Genomic DNA, 27,251 nt, shown 5'->3' on the forward strand with positions numbered 1-27,251 from the left:
GAGCACACCCTTCACAGCTGACCTCTCCTGGAAGGCTTTTAATCTGGGATATCCCCCAGACTTCCAAGCAGAAGTCAGTCTTCCATCTTCCTACATTCCCAAAATTTAGGTGCCTGATGATCTCTTCCCATTTCTTCAGAGTAAAAAACATTAAAGATGGTGATGAAGAGAGAACAGAGCTGAAGAACTCAGGGTCCTCTCATTTCAGTAGTGCTGGTCTTGCAGAAGATAAGTTTTACTGCAGGACTTTGGGAAATACCTGAATCCCTTAAACAACCATTCAATTTCTCTCAGGGAAATTCATGGTACTTAAAAGGTAGACTGAATACAGGTGAATTTTCCTTTTTATCTAAGCATTTAACATTTTCTGTTCATTATATTGCACTGCTGTGTCTTTCCAGCAGGACAAGAACAGGGTAGATGGGAACGCATCGAGGGACCTGGGGCTGGCAAAGGGGAGGTGGCCTTTTCCTGTAAAATCCCATTTCTATAAACTCTGTCACTGCCAGTGGTGTGGGGTAGGTTTAGGCTTTAGGCAGGAGGTGCCTGAACTCCTGGCTCCATCCAGCTCTTCCACTGAAGGCTTGAGATTTCAGGAAGTTCAATCGGGCCTCAGATTTAAGGAAAGAAATAGGACCTTTCTTAAAATAAGAGGGGAAATCACAGAGACCAGTATTTGCCTGAGGATTATCTCAATCCCCTGCTGTCAGCTCCAGAAGCAAAGTCTATTATTACACCTCTGCTGCTGCCTTGAACGTGTTTCTACAGTATAAATGAAAAGATTCTTATTATCTGCCCACAATGGTGATTGAAAAGTTTGCACTTTGTAGGAGCAGCTCACTGCTCTCAATTGCCTCATCACTGATTTTCTCCAGGCCATGCCTCTCCTGTCACACCACAGACAGAAATCCTCCTTCCACAGAGCTGCTCCAGATGCAATGAATTTTACTGCTGCTGCAGCTCTCCTTATCCCAGTGGAAATTTGCAGAGAGGGAGCCAATGGAAAATCCTGTTGCCTTCTCCTTGCCAGCTCTGCCATTTGCTTCCTGCAACCCACCCCGCTGCATTTACTCTGAGGGCTTGATTTCTCATCAGGAAGGTAAAATCCCATCACAGAGGGCAGAGCAGAGAGATGAGACAAGGGGAGTCCCTCCATGGATGGCAATCAGCAGTATCAGAACTGCTCACCTGCTCAGGGAGAGGTGCTGAGCACACAGCTGAACAGGTGTCAGTAGAAAACCAAGAGTGAGACAACATGAAGAGCCCACAGGATAAATGTGATTACATTTTTTAAAGCCATTAGGAGCATGAACCCTATATATATATATATAAAAAGTAAAACATTTCACTCCATCCCGCCTAGGCTCAGAATTTTTTTCTCACAGATATGACAAAATTAGAAACACATTTTCAGAGAAGGCCTAAATCCCAAATAGTTTTGTGGCCTTCAGAAAGACAGCTCTGCCCCTACAGCCTTCTCATTTTTGTCTGAGCAGCTGTCTGCTTGGCCAATTAGATGTCTGATTATTAAAAATCCAATCTGGAGGAAAATGCTGTGAATCATGCAGGGTGGCTGCACAGTCTTTCCCTCTCTCCCAGAGCAAAATGCACATGCTGACACCAGCCCATCTGCCTTATGACAGAGATATGCAGCTTTTGGTTCCTCTGCCTATCAAGCTCAAACCAAACTCTGCTTTTCCTCCAAGTCGAAGTGCAGTGATAATAAGAGCATGACAAATTGATCATCAGCTGTGGCCAGTCCTTTGACAGTGCTCCTATGAGCAGTTTGAATTTGTTGGGAACAAATTAAAGCTGAGATTAAAGCAAATCTGGACTTTAAAGACCAAATTGGATCTCTTGCTGTATCTGCAATAACTGAGTGGTTCCTGCCTGGTAAATGTGGGCTGTTGTTTTCTTTAGCAGCATCCACAAAATAGCTAAAATCAATTATAAAGATGATAAACTCACATAAATTAGTTACACTTAATCAACATAAGACAGGTTTGCATTGTACTGTGATCAGTAATTACCATTTATTTCAAGTTCACTCTTGTGACTGTTACTTTTCTGTGATATCTGTGTGTGGTTAATCACAAGGTAATACAATGCCTCAGAAGTGTCTCATTGTACTTCCTTTCTAGGTTTATACATTATCTGTTGGCCCTTTTGTGTCTAATCAAATAAAACTAATTTCAAAAATATATTTTGAAGTAAAACATTTATTTAATAAAGCTGCCTTAAAAACATGCATTGGTATTAAAGGGAACTGAGTAGATGGGCTTGAGCCTATGCCACAGCAATAAACTCATGCCACAGCAATGGTTTAGCAACTGCTATTGAATTTGTGACTGCTTAGGATTGTTTTCCTTTTATCTTTCATTTTTTTTTAAATTACTGTGTCACAATGAGTGTACGTGTAAACTCAGGGAGCTGGGACAGGGTCCCCCACATTTTCTTACATAGCTGCTGCATATTATCCCACATCATCCTCTGAATTTTATTTGGTGCCAACATGAACCCTCCTTGCACCTTCAGCTAGTACACTCAGTGGACAGCAGAATCCTTCAAGTTCTACAGAGGGTACAATATCCAGCAGACCAGAAATTTGCTCTTTTAAAAACTGTCCAATTTCCTCCTCTCCTCCTTCTCCTCTTCCATCCAGGTAACATTCAAAGAATTCTGAAATAGTTGAAGTTTATAAAAATATGTGCCAAGACACCCAAGATAAAGTAGCATGGAAACATACTTGAAAAATACCTTCTTATTTGGCAGACCTGCTGAAAAACTCTGTTACAATTTTCCATTCAAGGTGGTCATAATATTTGAAAAATAGCAAAATTCCTGTATGCTTTTTTTGAGTTCTGACATAAAATGATGGGAAACACAATACCCGCATCATGTTTAAGCACTCTGTGGAACACAATGCAACATCAACACAAAGCCAAATACAAAAAATAGAAGAATTTTTTCATTAATAAAATCCTCAAAAAGCTGCAAAAGACAAACATAAAGATGTCCTTGGAAGAAAATGGCAATATCTAGCCCATACTCAGCTTTGCCAGCTCATTCTAAACTGTTTTAGTAATGTCCATGAATAATTATGAATGTTGTCTTAGATGGTTGCCCATTGCCCTGAAGAAAATGTTTATGACCTGAACAGATTAATTATATTCTCCCCTTAAATATCATTCCTTCAGGACTAGTTATTGTTGGGTTTCAATGTACCACTTTATATGCAAATAAAATGGACTGAGAGTGGAATAAGAAGTTCAGCATATATCTACTGACAAATCATCTTATTATGTTTTGTATTAGCAGACAGAACATCTTGTGGTAGGAAATGTTAATAGACCTCAACAGGATGCAGTGCTTGCTTCCTTATTTCTAGAAAATCTTAGTCAAACTTTCAATTATTTTCTTGTAGTCACCTTTGCTTCATTTGAAAAGGATTTTAATTGTAGTGTAACAAAAAGCAATATATTGAATGCAAGAAAAAAAATCCAAAACTCATTAATACCTAACATTAATAAACAATTGAATAGCAGTGACATAAATTAAAAACAGAAGGTAATATAATCTTGAATGCTCTGTGAAAGAGGATTCAAAACAACTAATTCACATTAGTGCAAGTCAGTGCACTCAAAACCCAGAAACTCCTGGGATAAAACCTTGCTTAGATTTAGCAGAGCTCATTGTTGGCAAGCCAAGCCCATTCCACCCTGGACTACACACTTCAGTCCTACAAACCTTTTGTTTCTCAGGAGGAGGAATCACAATTAGAACTTTTGCCCTAATTTGTTCCTGAGGTGCCCAAAACAATGGCACACTACCTGTGATTTAGCCAGGAAGGGCAGTAAAGATATTTACCAGCTCTTGGAAGACAAAACTTTTAGTTTTTAAATAAAGGAAAGATCCAGGAGATCCAAAGAGGAAAAGATGGTATCTCTAGAGGGTACAGGGGCAAAGAGATGTCTTGGGAGTTTCATGTCACATTAAAAATTATTCCAATTAAAAATTATTAATGCCTCAGGGGGAAAAAAACTCATGGATTAGGAATTATGGTCAGTTCTTGGTCTATCTTTCCTCATCTATGAACAAAACTGGGAGTCTTCAATAAAGCACATTAGCAAAACCAAAAACACCATTAGCAATTCCAAACCTATCTCTGCTATCCATGGGATCTGGTATTTGAGGAAGATAGACTTGAAATGAAGTTGCATAAAACATTGAAAGTAAGAATTTATCCATTCATATGGCTTAAATTTGTTTTGGATCAAAATAAATCTTTGAATTTTAATAAAGCACATAACATTAGCTGAATACAAATAGTTGAATGAAATTTTATGGATTGGTTTAATATATCTTATTCTCCCATATTTTTAGCTGAACTTTTAATTAATGTAATTATACCAGTGTTTTTATGGCATTAGTCAAAATCAGCTGGAGACAACCTGACTGAGTTCAAAAGAGCCAGGTTAAATGTGGTGCTCTGGATCAGGCCATGATAATTAAAAGAAAATCACCATCAGGATGATTTAATCACAGATATGTCCTGACACAGAATTATTGCCCTTGAAGCATGAATTTAATTATTGAATCTGCTGCTGAGTATCCTTGAATACCATTGAAGCTCAAAATACTCAGGGCCTCTGAGTTGCCCCCACTTCAGAGATGGACAGGCTCCAACAATGAGATCATTGGGTTCATCAGCACGAGAACACATAAGCAGAATATATAATCTGTGCGCTGCATTTACACTGCTAATGTGTTCACAGGTGGGTTGGCTGTTAATTTAGGATTCTGTACAAAGTATCAGGAGCATTGGGAGAAATAAAAAAACACTGCATGAGACATTAAAAAACTTTTTAAAAAATTGTTCCCCCATTTTCTTCCTAAATCCTTGTGCAGTTTTGAAAACAAAAGATATGAAAATCCTTCTTTCATGGAAATCTGCTCATGTGGAAGATATTGGCAGCCAAATTCCAAAGAACAGATAGATAACAAATAGATTCATTGATTGATTGACTGATTGATAGATTATATAAATGTAGATAAATAATTAAGGATGATGACAAAACTGCCCATAATATTTTTAAACTCCTTTTAATAAATCTGTAAAAACAGACTGAAACAAAATTTGGGAAAAAAGCCCAACAACCAAACCCTGCTACATTTAGCTGTTGCATGCCAATCCACAACTCAGAGATCATTTTTATAGCTGTAATAATCTTATGAAAGTGGGATAAAACTGCTGCTGGCATTCCTCAAACTGTTATGGCATTATCAGGAACTTCCATATTATGAGGAGATATTTGAGCCCATCATCTCCAATTTCCAGATAATATACTGACTTAATCACCACTCTCCAAAAGAGAAAGCAGGCAATCTTTCTGTCTGTTGTTCATTTTTACATCTGAGAACAGTTGTGTTTCAGTCTTCTATATGTAATCTACTCCCACATCTGTCTCACACTATATAACTATTCTTTACAATTCCTGCCACACTTATTTTCGTTGCTACATTCAAATCTTGTGCATAATTATGTGAGGTTGCTATGGAGATTATGTGTGATTTGTCATGAGGAAAATCTATTGTGTTTGAGATAATTCTGCACAATAGTGACCGCTGAATCTTTCCTCTCCACTGCCCAGGGATTAGGAGAAAGTACCTGCCAGGGTGTTCACAATTACAAACCAAACAGGTTTTATAAACAGAGAGGTTTGTGCACTGCAAAAGGACAAGGTCGTTCCCTCTTTTAGGCAGATGGATATGAACTGGTGCAGGGTGATGTTGATGTACATATTTTGAAGAATGCATCAGAGGTATTTATAAAGCTCCTTTGTTTGAAAATGCCTCCAGTCAATGTTCATGATTTCCCATGAAGGAGATCTGATATGGTATAAATTAAAACAAGTTACAATTGTGTGGACAGAACTTTGAAAATTATGTAGACAGCAGTTCTCTGAAGCTTAACTTCTTCATCCTTAGCTCTGTGTCCTTTTCAGAGCTGGGCAAGCTCACTGTGGCTGATCACTGCACATCTGTCACAAGCAATTCAGCCCATCCAGCTTGGGCTGAAAAATAACCAGGGGCCAGCACAAATTTCAGCCAAAGTCATGGGTTATCCCTTCCCCACACCAGCAAGCAGCTTCCCTCCTTCCTCAGACTTGGGCTGTCCCAGAAAACACACATATTTGCAAAACAAGTGGACAAGAAGAGAGGAACATGTCAAGCTTTTCCACCATGGAAGATCCAACTAAATAAATGACAGGGATTTGGTAGGAAAATCCCTCCTATTTCATGCAGAGCCAGAGCACAAACCCAGCAAGTTTCAGAGAGCAAAGAAATATACTCACAGAAACAAGATGTTCATAAGGAAACTGCAATTCAAGGAGCTGTTTTAGAAAAGCCTCTTCATGTGACAACTCCAAAATAAAATCTAAAGCCTTGGACAGTCACAGACTCTACAGTTCAGGTCATCATCCTGTGGCTGCCACTAAGTTGGTGCACATGTGATGTCTTTTACTACCCTGGTAATGCTGGATGGAAAGGAAGGGGGAAAAGCTACAGAGGCAGAAAAATAATTAAATCTTAAAAAAACTTCAAAACATTCATCATCTTCTGCCACTCTTTCATTTCTCATAAGTGACCCTCATCATTTTTATTACACTTCTACAGGTCACCTTGTAAATTTATTTTTTATGCAATTACTGGTGAATGTTTGCTGGCCTAAGCAATTCTCAAATCACCAGTAATAGAAAAAAACATTAAGATGCAGCTTGTAACAGAAGGACAAACACACCCTGAGGTGTATGTATCTTTGTGCAGAGCAACTGCTGGCTTCCTCACATAATCTTGTATTAACCTACTGCTTGGGACTGCTGCCTGTGAGCACAGGAATACATCTGAAATGGAGACTCTTTAATTAAAACCTGACTTTCAGTAAGAATCTATTACAGTCAAGACTTTGAAAAAAAGTATCCTTATGATACCCTTTGACTCAGTGGTTTACATTTCAGAAGCAACAGGACTTTGGATGATTCTTTCGTATCTGCCACTCCCTGCACTGCCTCCTTGCCATCCAGCCTGGCTGGGGTTTGCAAGATTTTGGTTGTTGTCCCATCATGCTCTGAAAGGGTAATCTGCTTCAAAAGCTGCAAAAATTGATTGCTTTCACTCTGGTGACAAAAAAAAAAAAAAAATCAAAAAAAAAAAAAAATATCTGAGTTTGCTCTGGTGGTTCATAATGTTGCCAGAACCCTTGAAGGAATTTATTATTTTCTATATTGCTGATGTTACAATGGTGTTAAATAATAGAGCTTTTTAGTATTTGAAAAGCTCTTCTACAGCACCTTTTGAATGTAGTTGATAAAATACAGTCAGGTAAAGGCCATTATTGACTTTAACCAAGCTGTTATACTACTCTATGCATTTTTAAGCATATTTTTTTGTGGTTAGAATTAACACAAAAGTCTGAAAGAGCTCTTTTAAAATAAGAATAAATGAGAGAAAAATAAAGAATGATGGTTAAAAACTCAACTATGTTGTTCAGGCATGCAGGTTTTGAAATGCTGCATACAAGAAAATTGTGCAATTCATTGCCTCCCAGATATATGCCAAAAACTTTCTCCAAAAGAAAGGGTGAGTAGAGGTGATCTGGAAAGAGCTTTGTGATAAATTTCCAAAAGTCATTACATTTAATGAGTCTCATCAATGCAGTGCTGGAATAGCAGGAATAAATAAATAAATAAATAAATAAATAAATAAATAAATAAATAAATAAAGCCCTAACAAAAAAGTAGTATAAACAATTGTATGAATTAATAATAAGAATCCCATTAATGCATGTATAATTTAGAGAAGTTAATGAAGCCAATTTAAAGTTTTACTAATGTAAATTTGATTCTGTGAAGTCTGTCTAACGAGATCTTAATGCTCCCTTTCACTATTTATTCCTTCAGCCTGCCCCTCATTTAAGAAATGAGCTCTTCTGGAAAAAAACATGAAATTTAATGGAAAATTGTATTTTCTGCAGGATTTTAGAACTGTATTGTGAATCTCTCATTCCTGTAGAATACTCAGTAGTTTAAATACACAAACCTATAAGAAGCACAGAGCCATCATTTACATCTGTACCAACTGAGAAACAATTCCCTGCAGCCCTTGGAAGTCTGCTGGAAGGATCTACTGCTTCAAGCATCAGATCCTATGACTGTCATTTTGTTGGAATAAAAAATCCTTGAGAAAAAGCTTCATATTTAGCCAAATGTTAAAGAAATATTCAAAGGGGAACCAACACATCTTCAGAATATTTTTATACCTTAGCACCTTCATATAGGCATTAGGCAAACAGATCTATCTTGATCTGCAATGGAGAAGTGAAATAATGAGTTAAGATTCTCTTACACTTCTTTCTAAGCAGCAGATGCAATTTGTGCATTCCCAAGTAATTCCTGTACAGTTGATGGTTAAAAGAGTAAGTTTGTGAGTAGATAATTAAAAGAGTAAGTTGTGAGCAGGAGATAAAGTTATGAAACAAGAGGCATCTACAGATGGTTCGACATAATGAAACCCAACTCGTGGGTAGTTCCAACAGTTGGGAAATAAGAAAAATGTGTGGATTGGCATCAACATCTGTTTGCAGAAAATGTTTGTTGTCATTTTCAGGTACTGGCTGTGGCCAATCCATTTTCTCACTGCCCTTTTAAGTTCATTTGGTGCAGTAGTCTCCAGGATAAAGTGAGAGGGACAGCCTCACGCTGCTGTCCTACGGGAGCTGCCGTCCAGGTCCAAAGTTTGTTCCAGGCTGAGTGAGGACAGAAAGGCAGATGCCTCTGGATAAAACAGAAATCAGCAGGTGGGTAAGGAGAGGATCTTGCAGGAACCATTTGCTCTGTGGCTCTGTGAAGGGTTTGCTCCCTGAATACAAATATTTTCACACTGGCTGTTTACAGCTGATACTGGGGCTGTCAGAAATGGAGAGGTGTCACTCCAGCCCTGGGAGCAAGTGGGCTTTTTATTAAGGGTCTGAACCCTTAATAAAAGTGAGGCAGTGTGGGGAATGTTCCTGCCCACATTGGTAAATAACTCTGGTATTTAAGGTGTATTTATAACCTCAGTTTTCCACTCATCTCTGAGCAGGGGAATTTCTGGGCCATCCTCTTGGTGTGTCTCATCTGACAGCACACTCATATGAGGCTGCTTTTGGTTCTGGAGCACTTTTACCAGTGAAATGTTTTGGATATTGCACAAGATTTTTTTATTTGTCTCTGGTTAAGTAAACTCTGGTTTGAAAAAAAATTTTAAAATATTAAATTTGAAGTGTCAAAGATTTACAGTAGCTACACTGCAAGAGTGACAGAGCTGAGTGAAGAGGGCAACATTCTATCCTGCAAGGAATTGGGCTTCATTTTCTGACTTTGCAGAAATGACATTTAAAAGCCTCTGGTGATGTCTATTTTAAGTTGCAGTGCAACTGGCAGTGATGTTACCAGCTGACATCCATCACAGACCCACTCTTTAACTAGGAGAGAACTCACAGATTCATGAATTCTCTTAAAAGCACAGAGCAACAATGTATTGGTTGCTGATCTTTTCTCTTCCTCAAGAGGTATAATCAGTTATATTTGAAATTCTTCCAGTCAAGAAGCATATTAGATCCCTTCCTTTTGCTGTGCAGCAAATGGTAATTATTTACCATGAGAGATATTTAAGAAAATATAAGACATGAGAAATTGCTGATGCGCATCTCATCTATGGCAAAGTTTGTGAAATTAATACCTACATTTACATTTCCAATGTCCAGCATTTCCAATTAGCTACTTTTGTGGAGGTTTTCTGACAGATGACAAGAATTTATGTTGCACTTACTCTATCATACCTCAGTCTGAGCCAGGGTACAGCACTATTGTTTCAAGTTTTTAAAATAACTACTCCTGACTGTCTCTATTCAAACCCAGTTCCCTAAAAACTTAATATTCATTTCCAAAAAATCACAACACTGTTTACCTTGTCCAGCTGCTAACCAAATATCATAGCTCTACTTATCCTCTAAGTTATGAAATTTAATTCAAAAGGATTCAGACCCATCCCAGCTCTCCTCCTTCATTTCAGCAATATTCTCCTCACTCAGTTGCTTGCAAAAGCATAAGCTCATTATGTGCTGTCCAATACTCATCAGAAGATTATAGTGTATTAATTTTCAAACCTGGTATTGCATTACTTACTTGTGATAAAGTTTCTCAGAACAGAGACACCAATTACTTTGGAGTGGCAATTTGTAAAGGAGATTAGTCTGGTAAAGTGGATCTGAAGAGTTTGTTTCTAATTATTTCCATAAATGAGCTTTACAGGAAATTCTAATAGGAAGTTCCAATAATCAAGCAATTTATGCCAAAATAAGCTCTAATATTCTCCATCTTCAGATACTACATTTATTCCATTAAGATCTATAGACATTGTGAATAACACAAGAGTCCTAAAGTAACAATGAACAATCATTTAATATACAATTTACAAAGACACATATCATGTCCTTGCCTTCAGATCCTGTTTAATTGTGCCTTATACCCAAAGGAGTTTTATCACATCAGGTAGACTATGTTATGGATCTGTGATCAATTCTAAGCATTATTTCAGAGCTCAGTACTTTGAGCACAATAATGAGGAGCTAAAGTCTTTGGCTATCATATTGTATATGCATAAAAGACGACCTGGAAATGAACACAGCTTTCAATAACATCTTGTAACTTTTAGTCTGTTTATGACAGAACAAACACTCTGAGCTACATCATCTTCCCTCAGTACCAGCTTTCCAAGCCTCAGAGTATAAAAGTGACAGCAAAGAAAACTGCACCTGTCACACAGGCTCAGCCAAGGCCCTACACCACACATGCACCCTACTTTCAAAATGTGCAGGCACCCAGTACCTCTATTTCCAACTGAATTATCCAAAGCTCTAACACAGCAACCCAAAAATGAACATTAGAACTCCACTGAACTCATCGCATGCCCACCACATGGGCTTTTAGATCATCCTTTTGTGTTCCTACCTCATATAGGTATATTTATACCAAACAGGATGATCTCTGGGAATGGCAACTTTGCAAAACTGGCATTTTCAAAGCAAGGCTCATGTTGAAATGCCAGCTGCAATTTGGTACCAAGCATCTGGTGATAGGCAGCCCTGTTATCCTGGAGGTGACAGCCCTGCTGATTCCTGCCTGGCACTTCCCAGAGATGAGGATCTGAGGGGAGTGAACTCATTGATGAGAGCACGTTAAATATTTTCTAACTAAACTGAGATTTTTTGCTAGCCAGGACTGCAGTCGTATTCTTAGATCAATGTCACCAGGAGAGAAAGTATTGCCACAGTTCAGTCTTTTAGGTTAATTGAGAAAAATTAATAGATTACATTTATTATTCACTTTCAAGGCATGATATTTTTATCTTCAGTGATGCAGCCCAGATTGCTTCATCACAGCAAGCAGAAAGAACAAAAGAGAAAATTAACAAACTGCTGAGACTCATTAGTGTCTCTTATTCACATCCCATACATGCACATATGCCCACTGACATGCAGGAACAAGAAAACCACCTAACTGCAGCTTTTTCTTCCCTAAATTGCAATCTACATGGTCCACTCCATCAGCTTATCTAAGAAACCTAGGGCACATAAAAGGAGAAATAATAAAGCGTCTATTTTATCTTTCCCTTCTTATTCTACAGGAGAAATAGCCCAATTTACTGTGTGTCCATTTGTGTACTCAACTGAGCCAGCAGAGTAGGTTACATGTGGGATGGAATTACTGATGTAAATCTAAATCTGACCATCAATTCTGGAAACAATTGATATTTTCCTTATTTTATATTCTTTTTACTTTACAAGACTTCTGGGAAAAAAATTCTTTTTACTTTACAAGACTTCTGGGAAAAAATTGTATTTCCCACAGTAAAATGTAGCTTCTCTCTTTTTTTGGGATGCAGCTGTTTGGAAGCTCTTTGGGATGCAGGTGTTTGGAAGGAGAAGAGATCTCAAAGGTAGCAGGAGCCAGTCAGCTGATGGTATTTAAAGATGAGGGGCTGAGACTTTGCACTGATCTGTCTGTTCAACAGAGAGCCAGCAAAGGGAGCAGAGAACCAGGACGATGCCCACGCATCTCCTTTTGATGTAAGTTCAACCATGGTCGAATTTTGCTCACAAACAAAGCTGAGGGGCTAATAAACTCACTGGGGAGAAGAACATTGTAGTGACCTATAATATCAGGACACGTGGAAACTTGCAATCACTCCCTGCTTCGGAGTGAATTAGCAGAGATAATTTGTGTAAAGGGGTACTGAGGAAATTTTGACAGGCTACACAGAAGTCTGGTGATATTCTGATATTCCACACAAGTGTGCTGTAACTGTGTTGTCATTGCCAGGAAGCGCTTTGTGAGATTTTAGGACAAAAAAGCAAAGGAAAAAAGAAAAACAAACAACAAACCACAAAACCTTACAGGAAAAGGAGAAAGAATTTCAGTAGGGCATTTCACCTTCTGCTGTTTGTAGATTGACACCTGATTAGTGAGGGGAAGTGGCCCAAATTTGAGCTCAATTTTAATGCCATGTGGCCACCATCACCACAACTGGTAGGTGCAATATATAATCCAAGCATCTCTTAAAAAATTGAAAGGACCTGAAACACAGATCCCTGCCCAGTGCTTCCTCAAGGTGTGCAAGAACTTTGCAAGAAGTTGAGAAACTGAAAAATGTTGATTTACTGTAGTCCAGAGAAACGTGTGAGGGTGTTATTATGGAGTTCTCTTTCAATAAATCCAACCTTACACTGCTGAGAGGATGTTAAATCTTGGTTTTCAGCAGGAATTCAAGAACTACCTACTGACTGCTTGTTTTATTTATTTAACCTTCATAGGAAAACGTGTAGGGCTGAAGCTTTTGCAGTTGTGACTACAAAGGTGCATCATTCATGAGTTTTCTCTATCTGACACCAGTACAAAGGGCATGGAGCATCATAGATATTAGACAGTGAGAAAGAGGCTGAGCTGATTTTAAAATTATTTCTCTCCATTTCATTGTGAAGACAGAGATATAATTTCCTTCCCCTTTCACATATTGAATATATGTTTTCATAAGAGTTTTCAGCAGCTAATCCATATTTTATTACTCTCTTCACTAAATCTGAGGAAACATGTATCTTATTTTAGTGAAAATTTACTGTAGATTATGGTTGCTTGGAAGTTATGTGATGAAACCCAACACCAGACACAGTGCTGGAGATTTTCCACTTCATTTCTAATGAAAGATGTGCCAAGCTCACAAATATCCCTATAAAGACAGCCAAGGAAATGCAGGACACTACAGCATCTGAGCTTTGTTTGTCACAAATAATGAAAACCCCAAGCCAATCAAACTTTTGTTCACATAAAAATCCAAACAGCATTTGGAAAAAAGCTCTGTCACGCTTCTGATTTGTCTGCCTGCTTTCTCAGAGCATCTTTTCAGGGTACAAAGAACAGCCAAAGTAACGTGCCTCCTCTCTCCTACGCCAAAATGAGTTGGCCAAAGCCTGTACACAGCTTTTTAAGAGAGTGTTATATGTTTTTTCAGTGTACCTGCATACTTGGCCACATTAATTCAGATTAAATAAGTAATATGCAAATTCAGTGGTGCCATTGTGCTCCTCTGGAGGTCACATCTTTTGTGCAGACAACAACACAATCCAGGAGATTCTCATTGTAGTATTTGCTTAAGACAGGCCCCACTATGATAGTTTATCTGCAGATCAGTACAGTCTAATTTATTTACTCTAGAAAATCATCTACCAAGCCTGATTCAGTAATACAGACTACAGCTGCCTGCTTGTGTGTGAAATACTGCTTGAAAAGGTGAAGAGTGACTCAGTGAGTGCCTCCACAGGATGTCATCAGTATGGTGTGTACTGACACAGATATGCTGAGATACTCTGCTGACATTCATCTGCACTAGGAGGAGGGAGAATCCATTCATCAGGGAGTAATTTATTTTTATAAAAGACAGTCTAATTCTGTACCTTCTTATCCAGGTTAGAACAGATCACTGAGCTGATAAACAAAGCCAAGACATCCAGATGTGCCTTTCTTTGCCAGAGCAAAGTCTGCCAGCTCTGAAACCTTAGTTATGCCCTTGCTTGAGTGAAGACAAGCTTAACAGATATCAGGAAGTCACTGTCCATGACTTAAAACTCTTGGTAGTACATAAATGTGCCTATTTGAAAGCTGGATTGATACATCCCTTGCTATAATAAAAAATATATTATAATGAATTAATTAAATTTAATATGTTATAATAATTAAATTTAAATAATTAAAATATGTTATAATTCATTAATATATAATGAATTAATATGAATTAATTAAAATGTATCACGTAAATGCACATTTCAAAACACTCTGTGGTATGAGAGTTCCTTTGTCACTACCTAGATATTCCATCAAATCAAGCTTTGTGTATTTAATCTGAATTGTATGTGTTATTCAGTATTACAGTCACATAACACCTGGTATTTAATTCCTTCACTGGGTGACTGAAGAACTGCCACAGTCACGCACTGAGGATTTGTGGGCACCCAACCAAAGCAACACATTCTACTGGTGGGACAATTTAAACATGTGGCAGTGGGCAGCTGGATATCCAAACCCTCTGGTCTAAGCAATCTGAAGCTGCAAGAGCTGAATCCCTGGGTGCAGATAAGACAATTCCTCATTAGGTAACTTCTAAGCTATCATTTGTCCTTCGTGTTAGAAAAACTGCAATGATTGCAGGCCAAAAAAATTCAAGCACTGCAAAATACTGAGAGTGTAATACAAGCTGTGAGGAGGAATATGACAAGTAGTAATTGTTCTTCAGTGTGGAATCTCTTATTTTTGAGAATATGCTTACAATTCTGTTAGCTCAGAACCTTGAATCTTATTTTGTGTTTGCAAAGACAGGACACACAGGCCTTTACAGTGAGGCCCTTGACCTCAGCCAAGGTAAAACCACTGCCAAACATGCAAAAGCCTGATGACTTCCAAACCAAGAGACAGCACACCAGAACCAGAAATTGTGATTTTCATCTTAGTCTGCTGTCCTCTGTGAGCTTGATATTACTTAGAGTTTTGTTTCACATCCTTTTGAGGATTCTCTTGGTAAAAACAAAGCCAAACAAGTATCTCTAAAGCATGCAAGGATGTAGGCTTCCAGGAGTGCTCCATGTGCAGAGCTTCTCACTGGGATGGGCAGGGCAGAAGGGTCAGACTCAGTGCTCCCATCCCACCCTGACCCTTCCTCCCAGGGGAACTCATGTCCACCGACACACTGCACTCATCTGTGCCCTCTCCATCTCTTTCCTTCCAATTCTCTTTGGAAGTTTTGTCACTTCCTGGTAGCTCACTGTGCTATTTGTGCTCTTTTTACCATTTTGTTTATATTCAAACTTCCTCTTCTTTATAATTTCCTGGGTATATTTACATTCACACCAAGTTGTAGTCCCTCCCTCCTCCCTTGGTGCAGAGCAGCACCCTGGGAAGATCTGGAGGGCTTCCTGACACAGGGGGAGCAGCTCATGGCCCTTCTATTTTAAACTCGAGGTTTGTTAGTTATCCCCAAGATAACATCAGATGCTGACTTACACGGACCAAGGAGCAAAATCCAGTTCTCCTTCATTAAAAGGAGAACTAGTCTGCCTGCAGACAATACAGAATAAACATAAATTTGAGAGTTAATGAATGATATCCCAAGGACTCAAGCTTAGCAGGGAGCATTACTAGTGTTCAGTTATGAAAGTAATTTCTGTCATTGCTGAATCCTGGATAAACAGAGGTTTTAAACCCTGGAACACTATCAAGGGTTTTATAAAGCTGCCACCGTTTGTTTACTCCAGAAGCAAAATTTGAAAAAGTCTAATAGCGTGTACGTCTGTAAGTTACTCTGCAGATTGGGGGACCAGAAAACATGTGACTATTTTGTGGAGGAGGGATCCAAGGAAACTATTAATAAAATATGAAACAATGTAATTATTATGCCACCCTATTTTCTGGTCCTAAACCTGCAGTGTCTTCAACTTCACATCCTCCTCTGCACAGATCCACTTGTGGCCTGAGTTCTGCTCACTGGAGATCCTGAGCACAGCTTCATGCACAGCACAGAAAGAGGAACCAGTGCCAACAGTCTGTCTGCCAGAATGCATTCTGATTTTTAAACATGGTTTGTCTCATTTAATTCCAAGTTGCGACCACAAAAAATAACAGAAAACTGTTAATCAGAGTGTAAAGAAAGCAGAGATTAATGTCAGGCGAGAACAGAAAACCCTAGTGATGCCAGTGGGATTTTCTGTCCCTGGTCTGTCTTTGCACAGTATATAACTGACTATGTAAGATGTCTAAAACACAGAGCTTTGGCAAATAAAAGACTTTCCACTTATAATATTCCCACTCTCTCTTCTCCTTGTAGTTAATTATCCTATAAAAGGAAGATTTATTGAGGCATATTCCAATAAATGCTTTGCATTAGCTATAGCTATATATATCTTTAACATTCCAATTGAAGTTCTGTACTTCACACAAATCTTTATCGCAGGACCCCAACTCCACAGTTTTTACACAAATTATTCCCTCACTACAATCCATGAGACATTTGCCAAGGTTAAAACTTACAGGTGAACCCACAAACTACCAAACTCTCCAGAATCTTCAGTCTGATGATAATTTGCTGTGCAACATGGTTGTCTTGGCAGGACCTAAGCTGGAGGATGCTCTGCTGCACAAGGTGGACCATAGTCCTTGCTTTAGACAGCAGCTAAATTTTAAAAGTCCTCTCAAGCAGAGCTAGAGTGTACCTAATATCCATACTGGCAGAAATTAATAAATATTTTGCCAAACAAGTTTGTTTGATTATTATTGCAGGGGTAATCACTGTCCAGAGGCAGCTCTGGACTCTTGTTAAGTGCCTGGATGGTGCTTGCCTACAGCCCTGACATTAGAGCAGGCACCTCTGTTCTCTGCAGCCCCTGGGAGCCACCTCCCTCCTTATTTTGGGAAGGCTCCAAATGCACAGAAAGGCAGCCAGGGTGTCAGGCTTTGGGCTCCACTGCCATGGAGACTTTTGTGAGCCCCAGCCTTAAATGCCCTCTTGGAGAGTGGAGCAGAATTCACCCAACAGAGTAACCCCTGCCCTCATGAATCCTGCAGGATCTTGTGCTTGCAGCCCTGGTTCAGGGAGCAGCAGATGAACAAGGTATTTCCCTACCTAAGACACAAAACACTGCTGGGTTTTCCTTGAGGGTCAGGTTTTCAGCCCAGGAACCAGCAGAGCAAACGTGCATCATCCTAGGCTGGTGGCAGAAAGGTGACATTGAGTGCTGAGAGCCAGCTGAAAGGTACAGCTCTAGCTGAGCCTTTGATTTATCCTGGCCCAGCAGGAGAAGCACTGCACAGCACAGCAAACTGCTCTTTATCTTGACTTTTGTCACAGGTGGGCAGGTCCAGAGAACTTACGGGGGAAAAAACCAAACCAGCCACCTGAGAGATTTTCGTTAGGATTATAAAATTCTACTTAAGATTTCTAACAACGTCATCAAAAGTATGGGTTAAGATGAAGTCCTTGTCACCAAGCATGACAGACTATTAAAACATTACACAATGAAGCATAAACCACAATGTGCTTCATTTATCTATTTACTTTACAGTCAGCTGAAAGAATATTTAGGTCATTACATTTAAAATGTGATTGCATTAACTCATCTCTCAAACAACACAATACCGAGAAATTAGCAGATCTGCTGGGTTTCCTAATACCTCCCTGGAAAGATATGGAAGTTCTGATTAGGATGACAAAATATTTCACAAAAATACACACAGCTCTGATGGTGGGGCCAGTGATATTGGGCAAAGAGTTCTTGTTGATGTCAGGAATGTAAATTCAGGATGTCAAGTTTTAAAAACAGCCCCACAGAACTGCAACCAAGTCCTTGAAAAAAAGAGCATAAAGTATTGAACAGCATGAGAGATAAAAGACAGCAAATGCCAAGTATGAAAGTGAGGTGTCTGAAGCAGGAGCTGGAAGTGCAGTGCAGTCCTTGCTGCTACACCCAGCAACCCAGCAGGGTCTGGGTGCAACTGCTGGCATTGGGAACACTGGGGAAATTATACTGCAAAGGCAAAAAAGTAAAAAAAACCCAAAGTTCTTGAGAACACATTTTATAAAACAGCAACAAATCCAGGATTTAGAAGCATGTCAGGACTGGAGCAGAAAATAATTCAGAAGAGATTTCCGTGTCTGCATTAACTGGTCTGCTTTTGAGCATTGTTCCAGCAAACATGCCAGCAAAGGGCTTTTTCTCCTAGTTAAAAAATGTTTTAAATTAGGGGACTCCTTTGCCCAGATCATGTCTCTCTACCTGACCTATTTCCACTGGACTTCCAAGCTCCTGTAGAACAGACTTGTACCTCACACTACTTCAGTTTACTGTATACAAAAGTGAAAACCATTGCTACTGGTAGAAGGAATTAGAAAATTAATAATTTGCTACCAAATTCCATTAATATATGTACATATACTATGTGAAGCAAAAATTCAGGTTTGAGGAAAAAAAAGTAACATACTTAAGTGCAGATAAAGCTGAGCACGCACAGGACACGGAGCACCACTGTTCCTGAAGGCACCAGCTGTGTCACAGGGTCACATCCAGCAGGAATCCAGCAGAATCCTTGAGACAGTTTGCCAGCTACCAAAACACATTTAAAATCCTGTCTCCAGCCTCCAGTAGCAGTTACAGGGAATATCCACCTTTTAGCAGATGCATTCACTGAGTGTCTTTTTTCCTCCTGTTTTTCCTTTAATTCCTTCTATCAGTATTTTCTGTATGTGCCTTATTAAATTCTGGCATTGACTAGTAAATATTTTGCCAAACAGATGTTTGTTTGTTTAAAATTATTGGGGATTGATTTCTGTGCCTGTGGCTGTATACTATGAATAACTCCTCTGCTTTTTGAATACATAGAAATTAAAAAGAGAAGTTCAGTAAGGAGTAGATGGGGCTGGAAATTCCTGCAGTGCTCACCTGACCATCAGCATATTCAAATGCCATAGGGAGAAAAACAAACCCTTTGAGCCAACTGGACCTTGGTGCAGAATATCTGAAGGCTTTAGCTGGCCTGTCATCCTGTGTGCAATCCAGGCTTTTCCTTCCCACATGTCTGGCAGTCTGCAGAGGAGCCATATGGAATCCCAGCAAACTGCATACAGGAAGGACATGAGTATCCAGGGTGAGCACAGGGAAGGGTCAGGCAGACTCTGCCTGTTGTTTGTGACAACAATTGGACCTGTAAGGTGCTGCTTGATTGTCTCCCATGAATTAGACCATAATTCACAAAGACATTCTTTACTTTCATACAGAACATAAAGAGTCCATAGTACAAGCTAAGATTTATTTACAAATAATAAATAAATAAATACAATCTTCCATAATTTTTATTTTCAGAAGTAATTTTTCTACTATACACTGCTGAAACACTGCATTTCTGTTCTTGATTCTAAAAACACATAACTATTTCCAACGTTTATTCTCCTATTTATATCCTTTGGAGGCATTCAAAACATTCCACATAATATGTCTTTAAAAATATCATTTTATGTCATATCTTGGAGCCTGAGGAGTGGATTACATAGAGAAATGAACAGAGTAGATAAAGAAGTTTGAGAAGGATTCAAGTCACATTTCAAATCTAAAATCTCTAAATTGGATTTTAAAGCCCCAGTCTCAGGGAGGAGCTGCCAAGCAATTTTAATTCTGTCCTAGGCAGGGCCAAGGATCAGAACACAATCCAAAGAAAATACAAGTTGCAAGATTCTTTCTTCAAAATTCAGCCTGAATTGAAAGTATATCCTACACAGAGATATTATCACTAGGGAGAACTGCACAGTGCTGGAATATCAAGTGCACCAACTGGATCAGTGTTGTATTAGTGCCAAAGAACAAGGGACATCCCTGTTTATTGATGGGAAGGGGACTGGTTCTGAATGAGGATCACACTCTGCCTTAATGAGCAATTCTGTGTTTCTTTCCATGGCAAAATTCCTTTCATGCTAAAGGGAACGTCACCAGAAACACAAAATCTAACTAAACTGTTTTCTGTAGCATTTGCAGGGAGAGCCTGATGAACCTCCTCATTCTGTCCCAAGTGTGATTACACTATACTGCCTGATTATGTTGAGTGGTTATTAATCACTTTTAAAGCCAATTTGTGAACTTGGCTTAGAAGTCTGCTCTTACATCTTTGCTGTTCTCTTCGGTTTTTATTTAAATTGATAAAAAATACCACAAAAACCGTTACCAAAACAGATGTTATATTCTTTTTCAAACTAGCATGAAAACTCAGCTACCTTGCTTCATAGAGGAGACTTTACATGCCACTTTTTTCCAGCCATTTAATCACATGGCAAAATTTCTTCCCCTTAAGCTTCTGTTTCCAGAGTTAAACAAAACCAGACACCAAAAGAAGCAACTTCTAATTTTGAAAATCCCCATTCTCCTGCCAAACATTTGGTTTAGCTCAATCACACAGAGTAGCTCCAGGGTTTTCACTGCATAAATAGGAGTGTGATATTAAGTGACAATGCACTGAAAAATAATGTCAGTCTAATCATTCAAAGTTAAGCTTTCTCCACAATACAACACTTTCTTACAAGTTTCTGAGATGCAAATTAAAAGTATTTCTGAATTTGTTCAAAATGTTCTCCTCCATAGGCAAATATTTCCTCCAACTACAGTGGAACAAACAGGAGAATTAAATCAGCTTCATTATATTTATTTTATTCTGTAACCTCTGGGCCAGATTCAATAAAAACTCTATCTGATTTTAGCCTGTGTGACAGAACGCTAAAAAGACATGCTATTTATTTAATTTAGCACTCACTACTTTTTTGAGCAACGAAAGATAACTTCCTGCTGACTCTTGTTTACTATGACTTATGCATGGGAATTGTGCTTTAAATAGCTGAAGTCCTTAAGATGTCAAAATCTGGAACTTGGGTTGGAATGCACACAGATCTTATTAATTAGCAAGGCCTGGGAAAAAAAAAAATGGGAGAGAGAAAATATATTTGGTCTCTGGATTCAGCATGAGAACGAAGTCTGCATTCAGATTCAAAGCCAAATCAGAGCTAATGTTCAAGTATGCATGGAATGAGGTCCCTAGCAGTGCTTATTGTGAGATTCTTGCTCTGACACAAATCTCCTGATATTTCCTTCATTTCTAGCAAACTCAGAGCAAACTTTTGATTCCTTTGTTTCTTTAATCACCTTTATTTAGAAACAGGGATTTGTACTCCACTCCTGCAAATTTGAACCATTTCTCTAAAATGATCAGGCTCTGTTTGGGAGGAATGTTCTCTCACAGAATTGTTTGTAGTCCAGATACCATTCCACTATGTGCTACATGTAATAATCTCAGTTCCTTATATTGGATTGGATTCCTAGCTCCATTTTTCCTTTCTGAAAAACTATATTCAGTTTGGATGCCTCTCCATGTGCAGAATTCCCTCCTGGATTAACGAGGCTGATGTCACCGCTGTGCAATTCTGGGTTAAGCCACAGTAACTCCCCTGATCTCAATAAAGCTGCAGCAGCAGAAAACCCCAGTACTGCAAAAGCAAGTCACACCCAGGCAGCTCTGCATGTGGAAGGGTTCTGGATGTGCCCAAAGAGTAATCAATGAAAGCTTTTCATTTTTTACCAAATGCTGGCTGCATTGCTCTGTGAAACAGGGGTTCAGCATGCCAAGGTACACTTGGAAAACTCAGGCAAAGCACAAAACCAGAAAACTGATTTCAATATTAGTGATCCATACACATTGGGACCTGAAGGTATTTGCAATACCAAAGGTTATCATGTTGTAAGGTGGCAAAATTGATTAACTATTCCTGATTAGTTTAAGCCACAGCATATTAATCCTTAATCAAACAGTGCCACATATGACTTTCTTCTCTGTTTGGTACCTTGGCTATGGCACCATGGGCCAGGATCCAAGTTTTTTATCAAGAACGTGCTTGTGATTTCTGTCTAAGAACACAACCAGGGTTCAGCATTGCTCCCAGTGTTTGCAGAGCCAGGCAATGTCCATTGCACATCAGGCTGCATATAAATGTCAGGCTTTCCTCCTTCCACAACTCCCTTTCCCTGCAACATTGCATACAGGGGGACTGCTAACAAGAAGGAGTGCAGGGTTCTTTCCCAGCTTTAGAAGCTAAGCCATAAAATTTAATGTGCCCAGCATAGTTCTATTTAAAGCACTGGTAAATGAGCCAACAATCTACTGTCCATGAGCATTACATCACGTGTTGCCACATTTCTCTGAGGCTATATAAAGCTGTAATATGCTCACTAATGAACTGTATGGTATGTTCAGGCCATATGGCTCCCCGGAACTGTACAGAACAATGCTGCAGTTATGGGGGTACAGAACAATCACTTTCTGACATGTACATCATCATGTGTTTGTGAAATGTCTCCCAGGGAGACCACATGCAAAAATAAACAGTCAATATTTTATTGTTCACTCACTCCTGTGCTTGTTACAATTTGGTTTATGTTTTATTTGTTTATAAAACCATTTGTGCTAATAACCCAACCATATTTTTTATTTTCCTCTGTGCCCTAATTTCACTGCTGCTAAGGCAATACAGAAGAGATGATTGGCTCCAGTTGTTTTTTGTTTCAGAAGTTCCAGCTGCTGACTAATGATCTTGTTGGAAAAGCTAACATGGCTGTTTCTCATATCTACATTACATTTTCTTATTTCCAAATATGAAGTTACAGGAATCTAAGGCAGTTAATATGTTGGATTTTATTTACATATATCTTCAGTTATCATGTAGAGCAGCATCTCTGCTCAACCTTTTGGATTATAGGAGGATTTTTGTTGAAAGACAAAATGCTATGGAATGGGTTAAAGTATGTATATAAATTTAAACAAACACAAATAAAAAGCAGAACACTTGGGCTATCTCTGTGCATTATGGTAAATGAAGCCATAATCTCCTAATACCCAGCAATGAGGTCTCTCCATTAGCTAATAGCTGGTTTAAAACAGTCTTATAATAATTCTACCAACTAAATAAACATTTTAAAATAAACACACATACACACGTGCAAAAGCATTCTGATTTACAAAGCAGAAATTGTACAGCATTATGTTCCACTGGCTCTTTTTCAGTCATTAAATTTTCAATAGTGTAAGCCTGCATGCAACCGTGTGACCCATAATAAAAATACCTCCTTGAAGGTGAAGCAGCTTGGAGGTACCCACCCTGCTCCCTCACAAGGTAGGAGCTCCTGGGAAAGCAAACCTACCTTTAACAACTGAAGGAATGATAAACCATGCAGGGCATTGGACTGGGCTGAATCTTCTGGGTTCCTGCAGCCATCCATTGTGGGTATGAAAATCCTGGCTGTGCTCAATCAGAAAAGCAGAAGTGTGTTCTTCTCTTCAGCACAAGCACTGCTGCCTTTCTGCTTCTTGTCAATATTTAACTAGTTTGTCAAGTTGGATTATATCTCCTGTCCTAAATCCTACTCCTTTAATTCAAACTAAGTGGGTGTGCTTCCAAGGCAGCTTCTTAGTCATGTATAGATATCTTATCAAAAGCATTTGTTTGGCCTGGAAGGTTTCTTCCTGGATGCATTTTCATGTACAGATGATGCAGTTGCCAAACCAATGCACCAGAGAAACCACCATGGTGAACAAACAGACATGATTTCTGTGTTCCACAGCAACACCCACAGAAAACAAGGGCTTTATTGGATTTTCAGCATTTCTTGATCACTCTTGGCCGCAGAATGAGAACATCACTCCCAATAATCGGAGGAATTCCAATATACACACACTTTTCAACAAGCCAGTATAAGATAATGTGGTTTTTTAGACATTTTTTTTAGCAGAGGCTGAAGGAAGTGCTTCCTTAGGGCTGATCTCACCCTCAGATGTGGCTGCAGCTTCCTTTTCCCTGCAGCTCTTCCAGCACAGCCAGAGCTGTTTTTGCTGTTTGCAAACAAACCAGTTCAGTTGGACTTGCTGGAGATGCAGCCACCCACTACCATGAACAGGCTCATATGAATTCATATTTTGCACCACTTATGTACATTTATTTGCACGTTAAGAGTGTCTCTTAGGCACAGGCAATCTGCCAACACTGTTCTCAATGGAACACAATTTTGCTTTCCAAATTAAGAGGCACTAATAATACCAAGCAGCAAAAACAATGATGCAAAACCTGTATAGTGCTTCAAGCTACAGTGGTTAACATTAAGAACCAGTTCACTGCAACATTTTGTCTCAAAAGGTAGATTTTTTTAAAAGAATGTTACAATGTCTTAGTTTGATTTCTTGTCTGGGAGGTTTTTGGGGAGTGGGTTGGGCATGGAATGCTGACTTTTTTAAAAAGAAACTTTGCTCTTTCCAAAAAGATGCAGGATGGAAAAAGGCTACAGGTTTCAAAATAACATATGCAAATATTTCTCACAGATCTCTTTTTCCCTGTCCTCCATCTAAACTTTTCCACAAAAAAAAAAAAAAAGAAAAAAATAATAAAAAGAAAAGTGTATTTGGAGACAAAGAAACTAGTTCAACCAAATGATGAGAGATTCACACCACTCCACTGCAAGGAGCAGTAGAGGTACAAGAGGTGGAATCTACCTAGTTGTATTCCCCAGCTGAATATCTGTAAACAGATTGTTTACATCCCTGTAACATTGTTTAAAGTAACCTAGTCATTATTAATGACTAATTCAGATTTGAAAATATCTCTGTACACATGGATGTACAGAGTGAGTTCCCATAATAAGTGATCAGATCATGATCATTGTGTCACTCTGCCTGACACAAAGGCTGATGAAGAATTGGGAAGATCTCCTGCCATTCTCTGACCAGCAGGCTGGTCACCAGCACACAAGCACAGGAGGCACTCAGTGTTGCTTAGCTCCATTCCCATACCTCTGTCTCCAAGAGAAGCTCTCTGTTTCAGGGTCAGTGTACAGGGTCTTGTCCAGCATGACATGATTTCAGATCACCAAAAGCTGACAGAAGCTCACATCTGCCTCTCAGCCTGATGGGCACGAACCCTCAGGGGACACTTATCAGCCAGATAAATCATATGTGTGATGGTTATTGCAGATAGAAAAGGATTCTTAACCTATAAACAATCTCTTGAGCAACTTAACTCCCCACCCCCTTCCCCAGTGCTCTCTGAAACCCTCAGCCTGCCCTGAAATAGATGCTGAGCCTCAAACAGTCAGAAGCGATTTTGTAGTCTGAAATCCAAACCACGCACAATTGGCCTCTGAAACGAGTGGAACAAATGCTACTCTCTTGCAGCAAGATATTTTGGTCTTTGATAAATATTAACTGACATGCAATAGTCATAGCCAAAGCAGCTGACCCATATTTCATAACTAGTGGAAGTTTTCCCTGACACTATCATTGGAAGCACTCAGCTGCTGGGGGCTGTGAGCCGGATCCTGCTGCAAAACTCCTGCTCAGACCCAGTACAAGATCACCAAGCACAAGATTACTGCCTGTGGCCTTGGCAGGAGGAAATGCATTGGAGATCACTTGACAGAAGATTTTTATGTGGCTCTTTACATCCTCTTAATTGGTTAAAAAGGGGGAAAGTGGAAGCATTCAAATTATGCCTTATTAACTGTTATTTTTCAATGGGGAAACTCTGCAGACTCACCTTTGTCAGCACAATCATGGGGAGGGAGCCAATACTGTGTAAGGGGAGTTTTGTCACAGGGATATGGTGTGACAGAGCTCATCTGGCTGCAGAATTACAAGATAACACACAGAGATTGGTCATGAGGTCACCTTCAGTGTGACTGAGTTGCTGCTTTCAAAAAGCTATCATTGGATGTGACTTCAGCAAAAATTATTTAATAACTGAAATCTGCAGGTCTCAACAAGATTGCTAGACATCAGAAAGCCTTTAGAAAAGACGACATTCTTGAGTTTAGAATGTTGGGGGGTTTTGCTATGAAGCTGAAATCCTTTATGTTTTCAAGGTTGTGTTCAAGTTTGGGTGTTTTCTGCTTTTTTGAAAACAAATAGATTCAAAGCTTGCAAACATAATGAGGAGTGCAGAAAACCTGAGAATAATCACAATCTGCCTAATATTTTAAGTAATATAAAATACCATGAGCCCTGGAAGAAAATGCTATGAACCTGGTACAGGAAAATCTTTGTTTACTTAATGCAATTCTGAATCCTTATCCATTATTTATTTATTTAAGTATTGCACGAATTTCCCCAGCCAAGCTGTTCAGGTTGCCAACATGAATAGCTTTCCACATCTGCTGCCAACTGATGTCTCCCCTGATGGTATTCAGAACTGAAGAGCAAAAATTTCACATAGAGCAGAATTAGCTCTTTAATAAATGGGTCTGTGGAGCACTTCAGCACAGAATAAAGCAGCTGTTTCAGTGGTCATGTGGCTTCTGACAATTGTCTCCAAAATTTGCCTGTGCTGCAGCTCACCAAGGAGTTACCTGCTGCTTCCATCACAAGTTTCCATTTTTGCGTTCGTAAATAACTTTTTAAGTGAAATGGGGACCTTGAAGGGTATATTTATGTTGCTCAAATTCTGCACTGTTTGGGGAGTTAGAGCAAATTCTACCCTTTAGATCTCAGTGAAAATTTGTCTTGAAACTCACTTAAGCACATTCAGGACTTTGCATGTGCAAAGGGGAACATTTCCTGGTACACACTGCAACAAATAGAACTCAGATTCCCTTCTGAATCTTAGACATGTCAGCTGAGGTCTCACTGTCTCACAGGGACCACTGAGCTAATTCTGTCGAATTCTCATTGCCCCCAGTGGAAATTGTCCAAACTTAAATTTAAAAAACCCAAAAATCTGTGGACCATGCTATATGTTTAGGTGAAAAATGAACTGTCTTGGTAGCTGCCACATTTGTGTGCCAGGAATTGTTGTGAGGGACTGTAAAAGGTGCTTACTTTTGGCCTCTGTTCCCAGTGAAATCAGTCAGTGATTAAACTTCCATTGACCTCAGTGGGAACAGATTTCAACTCATATTAAGCATTTTAAGATCCAAGTATGCAGGTTTTACATATCAGACAACATACTTTTCCAAGCACTGCTATAAACCTTTTTCTCCCATCACATGTGTTGGCAATGCATTTTTTGCAGTAGATGTTGGAAGAGACTGAAGGAATGCAATT

At 39.1% G+C, this 27,251-nt stretch overlaps 1 protein-coding gene across 22 annotated transcripts in view; it reads right to left on the reverse strand.

Annotated features, from left to right (window-relative positions):
• The window catches only part of NCKAP5 (NCK associated protein 5), a 414,162-nt gene that overhangs the window by 252,893 nt on the left and 134,018 nt on the right, over window positions 1-27,251 (reverse strand). The window contains exon 1 of one of the 22 annotated variants that reach the window (XM_072931708.1): window positions 23,369-24,317. The exons of 17 other annotated variants lie outside the window; for them this stretch is intronic. In XM_072931708.1, coding sequence (XP_072787809.1) covers window positions 23,369-23,446 — 78 coding nt within the window. In that variant the 5' untranslated portion in view covers window positions 23,447-24,317. Of the gene's footprint in view, window positions 1-23,368; window positions 24,318-27,251 lie in introns of those variants that run through there. 4 more of the 22 variants (XM_072931707.1, XM_072931691.1, XM_072931706.1 and 1 more) reach the window with 4 other exon arrangements.

Source organism: Taeniopygia guttata, chromosome 7 (genome assembly GCF_048771995.1).
Source record: "Taeniopygia guttata chromosome 7, bTaeGut7.mat, whole genome shotgun sequence".
Classification (NCBI taxonomy): Eukaryota; Metazoa; Chordata; class Aves; order Passeriformes; family Estrildidae; genus Taeniopygia; species Taeniopygia guttata.